Source organism: Ostrinia furnacalis, unplaced genomic scaffold, assembly GCF_004193835.3.
Source record: "Ostrinia furnacalis isolate ACB-3 unplaced genomic scaffold, ASM419383v2 OfSCF0932, whole genome shotgun sequence".
Classification (NCBI taxonomy): domain Eukaryota; kingdom Metazoa; phylum Arthropoda; class Insecta; order Lepidoptera; family Crambidae; genus Ostrinia; species Ostrinia furnacalis.
Genome location: NW_021131171.1, coordinates 979,991 through 993,166, shown reverse-complemented (window position 1 = coordinate 993,166; position 13,176 = coordinate 979,991). Strand labels below are relative to the sequence as shown.

The following is a 13,176-nucleotide window of genomic DNA, read 5'->3' as shown; positions in this document are numbered from 1 at the left end:
CGATTGTACGCCCCTTTTATGACGCTAAGCACGCGCTTCAGTAAGGAGCACATGTAGAGCAAATCTAGTGTTTTAGTTTTCTTCAGGATTTAACTTATAATTTAAAAAAATACATTTTTTTAGTTAGGTCCAGTTTCCATCAAGGCGGAGCGGAGTGGAGAAATGTTTTGATTAATCAATGATTTCATTTTGCAATAATGAATGAAATCTGATTGGTTATTCATAACACTTCTCTGCTCTGCTTTGGTGGAAATCTGCCTTTAAATACAATGATTTGTTTGTATTTTGAACTCTACAATAAATTAGGTGTAGTGCAAACAAGTTATTTTACCAGTCGGAAAAAAGAGGAATTGTATATCTGTTAGACTACGCTAGAGAGTTACATAAACATGAAACAGTTATTCATTACGTAGTAGATTTGAGATAAAAGGCTTTACAATAGTTAAAAGAATTTTAAACATACCAAGTCAGCGCCCTCTTTATGTCAGAGATAAGTTTAGCGAGTTGTATAGTTATTAGTTCCGAAAAATTCCGCCAACCTTAAAAAATGTCGCGCTGTTAACAAAACAAATGTTAAGAAAACCTAATTATGAAACATTTACAAGAAAAATCACTACAAAAAATTTATGCCATTTAATGATTAATTTATAAAATTAAAAATACATTAAAATGACTATGAAAGAACAGTTCATAAGATAACATTTTATTTCACTGCTTGCACACCTAATAATATTAAATGTAATCTCTTCTCAAAGTAAAGTAAAACGTATTAAAATAAATGAAAGCATAGCGCAATATAAAAATAATGTCAGTCGTCATACAAATTCATATTATTAGTATGTGGGCCCTTTTCAGTTTCAGGGACTTATTAATTATTATTACACAGAGACAACCAGATGTTCTACTACTCTACTCTAAAAATGAAAATGAATGAAAAATATAATTTCTGAAACGGACCAGTTGTCTCCGTGCATTTTTGTGTATTGTGTACGACCACTACGCGTTTACTATGTATCTTTTGTCTAGCTATATTATACTAAAAATATTTTGAATCCGGTCAGTAATACCCCATCTCACAAATTGGAATTTACGTTTTGAATGTTCGTCACGCGCGCCTGAATAAACTCTACTGTCGGCGTAGAATAAAGTTTTAAAAGTAAAATTAGCTAGTAAAAAAATCAAAAGTTCTTAAAAATAAAGTGAGATTGTTTTATTTATAGGGTTGGTAGCATTAATTTACAGGTCGTTCATTTGAGGCACCGCTCGAAGTAGGACGAGCCGACGTAGCCGCCGCGCATGGCTCGCTGGACATGCTGCTCGAACAGTCTTCGGTTGCTTTGGAGCTCGTCTGCCGCTTCTTTGTTTAGTGGGTCTTCGGGGTTTGGTTCCTGGAATAAGTTGAACAGTGAGAGAATTAACAAACACAAATTATTACAGCGACCGCCTGCGACTTCGTACGTGTGGACCTCCTCTGACCTCGTTTTACCCTCTTAGGGATGGTTTCGTAAAATCCGTTCAGTGCATATCTAGTCTACACTATGGAACTTGACAAATTTCAAGTTTGTAGGTGTTATCGTTTCTGAGATTTCGTGATTAATTCACTGATTACCAAAATAAAAAAAATAATAATATTATAGTTTTATTTTTATTTTGGCACATAGGTTAATCAGAGTATGACAATGATAAGAAACACAGACATAAATTAGATTTCAACTGAATAATAATGCCTCGTCCAATGCTTGCCAACAAGGCCTCTACCAAGGACTTTCATAACGACATCATAAATCCAAGTGGTATCCTCGACCTTCACCAGATCGTCGGTCCACCGAGTGGGAGGCTTACACTACGTTTTTCGGTATGTAAGGTACATAACATGTGACTCCATTTAGGTGTTTGAGTGTTTGAAGTTCTCACTTGAAAGTTTACACACATCTTGAAGCTTAAGAAAGCTCAATAAGTTGATTTCTTAACTTTAGTAAGAACATGAATTTGTTTTGTAGTATATCAGAGACATTTGACATCTCTGTAAGAAACTTTTACTGACTTTAACCATGAATGTAGCTTACATGATTTGCATGTTTATGTACTTATTGTCTTTTTTTCATTTCTCTTGATAACTTAATTATTAGTCAAAATAAAGTATATTCTCACCAAGAATAAATATTGTAGTCCGTAAACTATGGAGTTGACCGTGAGCACTGGTTTCCAGTCTTCTCTGAGTATGTTCAGGCACACATTGCCATCCAAGTCTATGTTTGGGTGATACACGGCAGTTTCACATTTCACCTTGGGCGGTTCATGAGGATAGTTTGGTCCTACCTGTAAATTGTACAAATTAAATTAAATTATGTGTTAAAAGTGACAGAAACTTCGTATTTACCACTAAATTAGGCAGCTTGAAAGCTACAATCGGCATTGGTAAAGTTTCTTGACAGACATTTTGACCTTTCTTCAAGGTACCTAAGAAAGTTGCCAGAATAAAAATTCCAGTTTTACTAAAATTGATTTTTCATGCTTTCAAGTGGAGCTTGACATTTAAAAAATGAAAGACTCATCCCAATATTCATACCTACACATGTATTTATAACTTTTATCAAGATCCATTCATGTCTGGGGCTAGATGAAAGAAAGTAGAGCTTCTACCAATGGATGGTGCTATCTCAGGTGCTATTTAATGGATAGCAGTCAAAAAATCCACTCTTAGAACTCATCTAATAGTGTTATGGATGGCTGATAGTAGATAATTAAGAATAAGAAGAAAAAAAAAAGATCCATCCATAAATAGCTGAAGTGGCAATGAGCTGGTCAAAGTAGTAATATCTGCTGTAGAAAGCGTAACAACGCCCTGTATCAAGATGGAATGGCGATATAGCCATAGTAATAAAGCTAGAGAGAACATGATGACAGACTAATCATGTTGTGCTCATGATGCATGCCATGCATCAATAATGCAGTAGAAACAAAATTACATTACTCCTTTGAGTTACAGCAAAATTATATCTATTAAATGGCAGAATCATCATAACCATGGAGCACTCTGTAGAGAGAGCAGAGCTAAAAATACAAATAAACTCCATCTTTAGGTTTTATTGACATTTTATGGTTAGATGAGATGTGATAGGTACAACTACAACAAGAAGAACCTGACTCTACGCAGATCCCTGGATTGATAAGAAAACAATTGTTAGTCACTGGAAGAGATGAAACTTAATAAAAGCATGTTAGAAAAATAAAATAAACTTATTCATACCTTAAAACTAAATACAAATCTGCCACCTCTGTAGAAACCTTCATCTGGACATATGATAAGTTTGAAGTTGAGCAGGTCATCAGGGTCTGGGAATTCTGTACTGCATGTTTTTGGAAGATTCAATTCATTTAAATCTGTAAATAATTACAAGTGTTTTGGTACGTTCAGTTTGGTATGTTCTGTCTGAAATCTACAACTTTTTATAATAATTGTGTATGATAGTGATGATGTTTTTTGTGACATTAATCTTCTGCATTTAAGTGGTAATAAAAAGTTGTTTTACAAACTGTATAAACATTGAGTTTATTTCAATTATTATCAAAATTTATTATAACTTTCTTAGTTACATCCGAATTGCGTCTACTGCCGGACAAATACCACTATGTACAACTAACACAATACCTATTGGTAGAATGGTAGGAGCAAACAGATTTTCCTTATGCAATATTAGGGGAAAACTTTTTCTCTTCAAATTATTGGTGAACTCGATATGCGCATCATGAAACGCACATCAATTTTATTAATTAGTATCAAAAACAATGACATTGTATACAATTTGTAAGCTTCTTCATAGTTCTACCACACACACTAAGACTATTTCAGCGTAAATAAGGCACTCTACATCCTAACAAAAATTTTTAAAAGATTGTAGACTTCAAGTAATTATAGATGCCTACAGGTGATTTAAAATGAATTGGTTGTAAATGGTTCATTTTTATAGGGACTTATTCAAGAGGTAACTCATCATCTTTATCTATTTACCTTTTGTGATCCGCAACTGTGCTGCTGACGCTTTTTTTTGTGAACCCCCTGCTCTTGCTGAACCTTCTTCATCCTTTTTTTGTTGTTTTAATGAAAACAGTTTGATCATTTTCCTAATCTAATCGATAAATAGAAATTAGAAATGAAAGCACGATTTATTTTGACAGCTAATTTTTGTATCACCCATTCAATGTCGTAGTCGCAGAGGGATATGCAAGATCTATTTGACAAATAAAAATGTATGTTTGAATTCAATTAACCTATCATGAATCATTATGAGTTATTCAAGGATCGTTTTTACCAATCATAGCACATTACTGTAAATTCATTGTACATAGCTCTTTCTCATTGGTTGCANAACCGCCTAGCTTGACGTTTCCCGCGCTTTCTCATTGGTTGCATAAATCTGACTTATTACTTTTTAATTTAGATCTTCATTTCACGTATCAAAGGAATAGAATAGAAAGTTAAGTTTCTTAATGGATAGTTGACTTTATGAGGTGAATCGTATCGTAATCGTATTTACTGGTTATTTTAAACATCAAGGGCACATCCCTATCTTGTACCGCTTGCTTGTGTTTTTTTGTCTGTGGAATTGTGGAATTTGAGTTGTCAATTTTTGACTGTAGCTTTGTGAGCGTTTCTGGTTTTATCTTTCATGAAGCAGATTTTCGCATAATTTTATTTATTTAATGGTGTAATACATAATGAAAACTTGAAATAACATTAAATTAATCTGTCATTCATGCAGTTTCAGTGTTTCTTGATGTATAACTCTACAGGACCTTATAGTTACAACGTGTAATAGAAACTTACAAAATGGCTAGTGAAGATGTGATCGAATTGGGTTCTTCTGATGATGAGGCTGAGCCTGTAACTAAAAAGGTAAAAACAATTATCTGAACTCGAATTTAAAGTTGTAATGTTACTAATGTACATTTTCTCTTTTAGATAAGGCCAATGCCAAACGCTATGGTACATATCCCAAGAAAAATACATGGAGTGACCATAAAACCGGCGAAAAAGAGTGTTCCTTGTGTCCCAAAAGAATTGGCTGGTAAAAATGTAACTGTGACCAAAATAGCTAAAGTAAATGTTATACCAAACCCCTATGCATTAAAACATAAAGTAAATGGTAAGCCAAACCAACTAAAACATGTGGCTACAGTGGTATCAAAAAAACCAGTCGCACAAACTGTCCAGAATAAACCCATAAATCCACTCAGTTTAATGAAAAATATAAATTCACAAGTTGTAGTCAATAAAATACCTGCTCCTACAATTCAAAGAAGTCAAGTATTGAAAAATCCGATACGTATTCAAAGTCCACGATCTATCAACAATTTGCCACCTAGTATCACTGTTACTAGAACTACAGGAGTGCCCAAACGGACAGCGCCTTCCTCTGTAACAAGTGCTGGACGAAAGAAGCAGAAGCTAAATAAACCGAAAACAACACAACAAGAGGTTTTGACTGTAGAATTGGACGATGATGATGTGTCTGCAACATCTAGTCCGCAATGGTATCTGAGACCAGAAGAACAAACAAGTATTTTAGAACAGGAAAATAATAAAGAGCCAGAGCCAAAGGCAGCTTCTTCCAACCTTGTAGAAATAACTATTGAAGATAGTCCTGTAAAGCCCCCTCACATTATGAGGACTCATCAAATTGGGGCTGAACTCCCAGTGACAATTGATGATAGTCCGGTCAAAGTTGTGGTGGAGAAAAATACTGCTAGCGGTAGTGATAATGAGGTTACAGTTCAGAATAAAGTGCCACATAGTAAAAAGAAGTTAGAGTACCCTAAAGAATCACAATCGGCTAATGAACCAATTGAAATAGAAATTCCTGGAGTGTCAGTAATAGAACCAACTAAAGAATCTGAATCAAGCAGCAAACCAGATAAACCTTCTGCTAATGTGAATAAACCTATTGTTGAGAATATTATTATTGAAATTGAGGAATCACCACTGAAGGTGGACCATGGTCAAGCCACAAGTACTCCAAAGAAAAATCATAAAAAACCACAGTTGGAAGTACCTGAATCCCTAAAACAACTTAAAGATGATGAACATGAACAAGTTGATGAGTTAAGTGAATTTCATCCTGTATATCGAAGCTTTATTAAACTTTGTTTCCAATTAGAGAATTCAGAAGACATGAAAAAGATAGTTGAGAAGAAAATCAAGACATATTACAGACAGGTTCCAAAAGAATACACAGAATCTGAAGAGTTTACGGATATGGTGGCTGGAAAAATATTGTCAATGAAGGCTAGCCCTGAAAAGATGTATTTGTACATAAAAGACATTGTTGATGAATTGAATTTGCAACGAAAGATGGCAAAATCACAAGTGTTGGCTACTATCACTGAAAAGAAAGCAGGTAATTAGTTTTTTATTTTTGTTTGTATAACCTTAAATATTTATCTAAAGTTGATTACTGTAGAGAGAGGTCAGAAGATTATTATTATGTACACACACCGGCAGATTTAGCGGAACGCAAAAAAAAGTATGAAAATAAGGAAAATTACTACTTATCTATGAAATATTTATTATACAAAATAAAGAGATAATTAAAATAAAATAAAATAACATATATTTTTTAAATATTTAGTCGTTTTTATTTAATAAAAAATCATCGAAACGAAATTTCAATTTTTCAGTTTTGAACAAAAATTAGAAATTGTGGCCAGATTAAAAATTAGGGTAGCTTATCACTATCCAAATGAATGAATTAATGATGGGTATTTCCCCCTCTTGCTCTGATGATGGTTTCCATTCATCTGAGCATGCTGCAGTTAATGATATGAAGGGTATTTTGGGGCAATGTCTGCCATTCCTCTAGTAACGCGTTTCTCAACACCACCGGTGGTATTCTGAGTTTAACACATCTTTTAAGAAAGTCCAAGACATGCTCTATAGGATTCTTGTCTAGGGATCTTGCCAGCCACTGCATCATGGGTATATCCAAATGGTTTAGATGTGCCTGTACTGAGCGAGCACTGTGAAAACGAACATTATCGTGAATTAAACTAAAGGAGTCCACAATAAATGGAGTAAATGGCACATCATGTTCTTCTAAAATGTTCCTAGTGTACCATTCAGAAGTCGTATTTCCTCCATCACCCACCACTAACTCCGTGCGAGCTCCCAAAAAAATCCTTCCCCACACCAGAATTAAGCTACCTCCATAAACCACGATATTTTCAAAATTAAGACTAAATGTTACGTTCTCTTTGTGTCTCCATATTCGCTATCTTCCATCGATCTGGTTTAAGAGAACTCTGCACTCATAAGTGAAGAGATCATGCCTCCAGTCGTTCAAGACCCAATCACGATATTCACGTGAAAAGTTCAATATGTTTTTTCGGTGCTGTGTCACAAGTTGGAGCTTTCTCGGGTATGCACGACCCTATACCAACTTCAGTAAATCTCCTGTGAACTGTGGGCTCAGTCACTCTTACTCCTCGAGTGTCTTTAAGGTTATTTCTGGCTTGAACAGCAGGTAACCGCGACTTTCTGAAAACTCGAAGTTGTAAAAAACGGTCATCCCGTCGCGAAGTACGCCTTTTTCTGACTTGAACCCTCCTCCTAACGACAGAAATGATCAATCTGTACCGTTGGTTACTGCCATGGGTGGTCGATACTGATCAACGACGTCTTACGGCAGCCGATTTGTATGCATGGCCGTTACTTCTCATTTCATCTGCCTTAATGATTTCTGACGGTGCTAAGCTGGGCATAATAAACCCTTATAAGTAACTGAATGCTTACACAACAAAATTCTCAGAAAAAAACATCTTTCACGTAAAAGAAATCCAAATTAGCAAAAGCTTCATTCAATTCAAAACACTCAACGAAACTGTTGATGGGGTAATTTAAACAAAATAATTAAAAAAATATACTGTTGGCAATTATTTTTTTCATATTTAGAATTAAATTAAAAAATAATGTCATAATTAGGCATTTTTTTCCTAAAATAATGATGATATTGATGCTTTTTTTTCCGTTCCTCTAAATCTGCCGGTGTGTGTATTTTGAAGCACTAAGAAATACCTATTCCTAACAAACTTCTTATAATGTTTCAGAAACAGAAAAGTTTTTGTATGGTGAAGAAAGCGAATACGATTTAAAACGTCAGAGACAAATTCGCAAACTTGAGAAAACCCTAAAGAAGCTGCACAGAGCTATACAGAAACTTGAGGAGCAGGAGGTTGATTTCGATGACGATGAAGATTCTGTTTATTTACTTACTGAAAGGTACCTATTCTATTAAATTTTTAAATATGGATTTTAGTTCTGCAATATTGATTGTAAAAGTTAATTTCACACCAATTAGTTTCAAATAAAATTAACTTATTATACTTCTAATTAACTAACACGACATTAACTAATGTTTATTTTTTAAGAATAGTTTGAGTTTGTTGTTTGTTTGTTGGTATTGATAATTTTGTTGAGTTAGAAAACAAACATTGTTTTAGCAGTACAATGTTAAGATGTATTTTGTAAAGAAGGAAAAGTGGGAGCATTTTAAAAAATGACAAATAATTAAATGCACTAGATAAATAAAGTACTGCAATGAATGATGGTCTGTGTAATAAGAAAATGCCAAATTAAGTATATTTTTCTTATGACAATTTTGGTAATACATAATTCATGTATTACTTAATTTTAAAATAAGCCATGGCTGAGTTTTTAAAACTTTCGAGTGTATTTATGCTTCTTATGGGCTTCAGCTGAATATATTGACTTGCAATTTGTTGATTTTGTCAATATCAAGCTATTTATTTACCTTAAAAAAGAAGGGTTTTCTCAAACTACTAATCTCAGTTAAAATTTAAAGTAAACTATTTTGATTGATATTTTGATTTATGTAGGATATCGGTCTAAAGACAGGTGTACTAGTGTAGGTGGTTAAAACACTGCTTTTAACTTTTTATTTTTGTATGCAGTGATGATGGCAGTTCTTCAAATAAGGATAGTGATAAGCAACTTGAGAAAGATCCTAAAGCTCTATTGAAAAGGTGTGTTGGTGAGATATTCAACCACAATTTTTATCATTGCTTTAATTTCAGTTTCGGTTTTATCCCATACCGTGTCAAGAAGACGTAATTTTGGAATGAGGTGTTGCATTGAATATGTATTGCGATGTTATTCTTTTTTATGTTATTTAGCATAAAACATTTCTTTTTATTTATGCTGTATGTTTTCTGTCCAGTAAGCAATATTACTTTCTAGTCTTTGCCCATGATTCCATTTGCGTTATATTAATCTATCCCTATTTTCCATATTCCATTTAGAAATTGTAGCCTGAATACATGTTGGATACAATTTATTTTGCAATTCATTTGGATGTTTTATTATTGTTGAAAGATCAATTGCTTTTGAAATTGACTTTTATAAAACTGTCTTGCATTTCAAATATTAAGTTAAGGTACTCTTTCTCTTTTAGTCTTAAGATTTGTGGTTTCTATGTAATTTCTTTATTTATCTAGTGCAGTCTTTGTGATGAATGAAATCATTTAATTTCGGTACATTACTTGCATTCTTGTTAAGTTTTGTTTTTTATCATTATTATTTGTTAAACTAAGCAAGAGCATAAGAGTCAATTTCTATCTATTTGTTGACTGGTTAATGTGAATCTAAACTGATAACTCTTATGTTTTATTGACTTTTAGGTATAAAGAGAGAATGGTGCGTGTACACGCAAAATTCTGTCAGCTTACCAATACGAAGATGCCTTCGGAGCCACGAGTGCAAATTGACGCAAGGCCTGGCCAGCCGTCTGGGCCAGCCAAGCGACTTGAGAAGTGGATTAACAAAAAAGTGCCAATCGGGACTCCATTACCTTTCCCAGACTTTCACGATGTGCTACGATGCGTGAGGGAAGCCAATAGCGAAGACAAGTTAGGATGGAACGAAGCTGACATTATGGAAGAAGGTAACAACAAACATATTTCTATGTATAGATAGAGTCTAAACTTTAAAAGTGCGACTCTAACAGAAAATTATAATTACAGCACGAGACTTGTTCACGAGATGCGGAAAGAAATTACAAAGACGAAGACAGGAGAATGAATGGAGGCTAGCTGCATCCAGAATATCGGTTGATATTGATCCAGCCGAGGAAAGTACTGACTTGAAGAAAAAATTGGAGGATAACAGAAAAGTTGCTGCCAAGAAAGAGACTGAAGTTTTTAATAAGTAAGTACCAAAACTTTTGATAAGTAATAGTGATGATCTTTTTTGAAACTGGGGATAATCATTCTCAATTTTATTTTTAGGTATGCTGATAGACAGAGCCAGCTCAAGTTGGAGGCTGAAGAAATTGGAGATAAGGAAGCTGAAGAATCACCTGTAGATGACGATGATGAAGATGAGCCTAAAGAAGAATCTTTAGAAAACACAGAAAAAAGGAAAGAAAGACTAAAAAGACTTTTGCAAGAGAAATCTAAAAAAGGTGTGTCCGAATCCGAGAAACTTGTAATTGATGGCACAGATAGTCAATCAGGAAATGAACATGCTATGGACCAGAAGTCGGACAAGGCTTCTCATGAAACAAATGACCAAAGTGGGAATCAACCCGAGCAAGAAAAATCTGAAACGCAAATTCAAACAAGTGACAAAACGAATAATATGGACGTGGATATAGAAATCATTCCAGAGAAAGCTACGGATGCATCAGAAAATAAATCAGATAGCAAAAAAGAATCTGTAATTATTCAGGAAGAAATTGCTAATAAAGAACCCGTTTGTCCAGTTAATAATACTAAAACTAAAAATGGTAGTGAAAATACAGCAACAGAAAATCAGAGTGCTGAAAATGATCTGATTACAGATGATGTTGATAAAACACATTTAATTAGTGATGACAGTAACAAACTCGAATCGGACATAGATGAACTACATCTCTTACAAAAACTCCATACTGAAACTGAAGCTAACACTTCAACACAGGACACATCAGACTCTGAATCTCCCATAGCGATTTCAGATACTTTAGAATCAAGTAGTGATAATAAAAAACATACCGCAAGTGACGTTATTAGTATTGAAAACTCTAGCTACTCTGAATCGGAAGTAAATCTAGAATCAATTGATTCAAAAGCTGACAAAGAAACAGATCCCCTTTCTGATAAAGTAATTGCAGAATCTGTAGATGAACATACAGAAATAGAATGTTCTAATACTGGGGTCGAAAAGAAACTGGCAATTACAAATAATGATGAATATAATGAATCAATAGAAGATATTCTTCTTGCATCAACTGACGACGAAGAAGAGAACAATAAAAATGCTAAATTGGTATATGAAGAAGAATGTGTAAATTTAAAAGATGATACTATATCTATAGGCGATACTGTTGTTGTAGGAGTTGATAAACCACAAAGTAGTCCTACAGATGACAATTCATCTGGGAAACAGGACGATGCAAGTTCAGTAGAGAGTGTTGCGTTTGTTTCTACAAAAGAAGATTCACCTGCAGAAATGAAAGATGTAGAAAATACAGACAGCACTTATAAAGAGAACACAGCACAAGACCAAAATACTGACGCACCTGCAAATGATATTATAAATGCTGAAACCATTGAACCAAAAGAAAGTTCATCTGAAGATACTATTAATCCTACTACGGAAAAATCTGATGACTCTTCCGACTGTCCAAAAAAGTCGCCCGAAGTAATAAATAACGACGATAAATCGCCGAATGCCGAGCATGATACTGTTCAAGTACAGAATGTTGGAAACTCTAATGATGGTAGTGAAGATAAGTTATAGTCTAAGCAATTCGGTGGTTTTAGCTTTGTCAGTGTTTCCAAAATATTTCTGTCAACTAAATGCATTTTGTTTTAGAAATGGTCATAATAAGATTCATTTATTGATGGAAGTCGTTAGGATGTGAGCTACCTAATACATAATATCTCTAATTAAGTAGCTGATAATTTAATCATTTTGCATATAGAGTGTAACAAAAATATTGTACTGTATGGTAAATAACAAAATTCAGGAGCCTCAAAAATCAACCATCACAAGAGTAATGTATGGGTCTGAAACAGATTTTTTTTTTACTGGTCTTCCAGTCTTTCTTTTCTTAGTAGTTGAAAAGCCAAATCATCATTGGATAGAGGCAGACTAATTGCGCCGCGCGCACGTCTATTTTATGTACCTACTATTGATCAAACATTTTCTCGCTCGAAATTTGAAATATTCAACTTTCAGTACATAATAAAAAGAATTCGTACCTACTGTTATTTTTTTAGTAATCGTGAAGTGTCGGAATGAGGGCTATCGTTTTAGCGCTCACCAGTTAGCGCCACTGTAGAGTAAGGTCCTGTCACTTGCTAGTAGCGAAGACAGTGGCGCCAACTTGTGAGCGCTAAAGTGATATGAGGACTATCGTATTTGCACTCATCAAGATGGCGCCACTGTAGAGTAAGGTCCTGTCAATCGCCAGGGGTGCCAACTTTTAAGTATAAAAACGATAGCCCTCATTGGACCCACTAACGTTATGGTGAACAGCTAATTTTCGAGGCATAGAAAAATTCAGTGAAATTCGATGAAGGATGGGCAAGGAAAGATGTTATCATTGATGTGCTTGTGTAAATATAAACCAAAGGAAAGTCTGATAAGAATGAAGGATTTTTATACTAAGTAAAATTAATAATATTATAGGTTTTCTGCATTTAATTCCTAGTTTTAAAGTTATAGTGAAATGTGATTGCTTGTTATTATTTGGTAGTGAGGTTTTATGTAATGAATTCTGTGTAAGTTTAGCGATAAGACTTAGCAGATTGCAGGATACCTATAATTTCGTAAACATCGTGCAGTTTATCACAACTTTATATAACGGAATAAATTAATGAATAAATAGTCTTTGAGACGTATATTTTGTATTATTATTACCAATTATTGACGTAAATGATGATACCCTTACTGTGACGATATCTATTCTAGAACACTAGAGTCTGATGGTCATTGAGCCATATTATAGATCAATGCCGATGGCACAGTGAATTAATCCTTGAATTGAGGACAAGGAGGCAACAAATCTAGTTTAAATTTTGATCGGGTTAATTTTAAAACAATGGGCTCTCGAATTTACTATGATGGATTTAAGACGTTCTTATTTTTAGGGTTCTTGTTTGTAGTATACTACAAAA

At 34.1% G+C, this 13,176-nt stretch overlaps 2 protein-coding genes across 3 annotated transcripts; one reads left to right on the top strand and one right to left on the bottom strand.

Annotated features, from left to right (window-relative positions):
- Positions 1–837: 837 nt before the first annotated feature.
- Positions 838–4,225, bottom strand: UbcE2M (NEDD8-conjugating enzyme UbcE2M). Its single transcript, XM_028301518.1, has 4 exons — positions 4,013–4,225; positions 3,251–3,384; positions 2,152–2,319; positions 838–1,388 (listed from the first exon to the last, which is right to left on the bottom strand). The coding sequence occupies exons 1-4, from the start codon at positions 4,119–4,121 to the stop codon at positions 1,248–1,250; spliced, it is 552 nt and encodes a 183-aa protein (XP_028157319.1). The 5' UTR covers positions 4,122–4,225; the 3' UTR covers positions 838–1,247.
- Positions 4,226–4,624: 399 nt separating this feature from the next.
- Positions 4,625–12,900, top strand: LOC114350630 (calponin homology domain-containing protein DDB_G0272472). Of its 2 annotated transcripts, XM_028301496.1 has the most exons (8): positions 4,625–4,897; positions 4,964–6,398; positions 8,104–8,275; positions 8,968–9,039; positions 9,694–9,956; positions 10,036–10,219; positions 10,300–12,296; positions 12,509–12,900. In XM_028301496.1, the coding sequence occupies exons 1-7, from the start codon at positions 4,832–4,834 to the stop codon at positions 11,792–11,794; spliced, it is 3,687 nt and encodes a 1,228-aa protein (XP_028157297.1). In that variant the 5' UTR covers positions 4,625–4,831; the 3' UTR covers positions 11,795–12,296; positions 12,509–12,900. The 2 variants fall into 2 exon arrangements, with proteins under 2 accessions (XP_028157297.1, XP_028157299.1); XM_028301498.1 differs by lacking the exons at positions 8,968–9,039; positions 12,509–12,900 and having other exon boundaries at positions 10,300–12,000.
- The last annotated feature ends 276 nt before the right edge of the window (positions 12,901–13,176 follow it).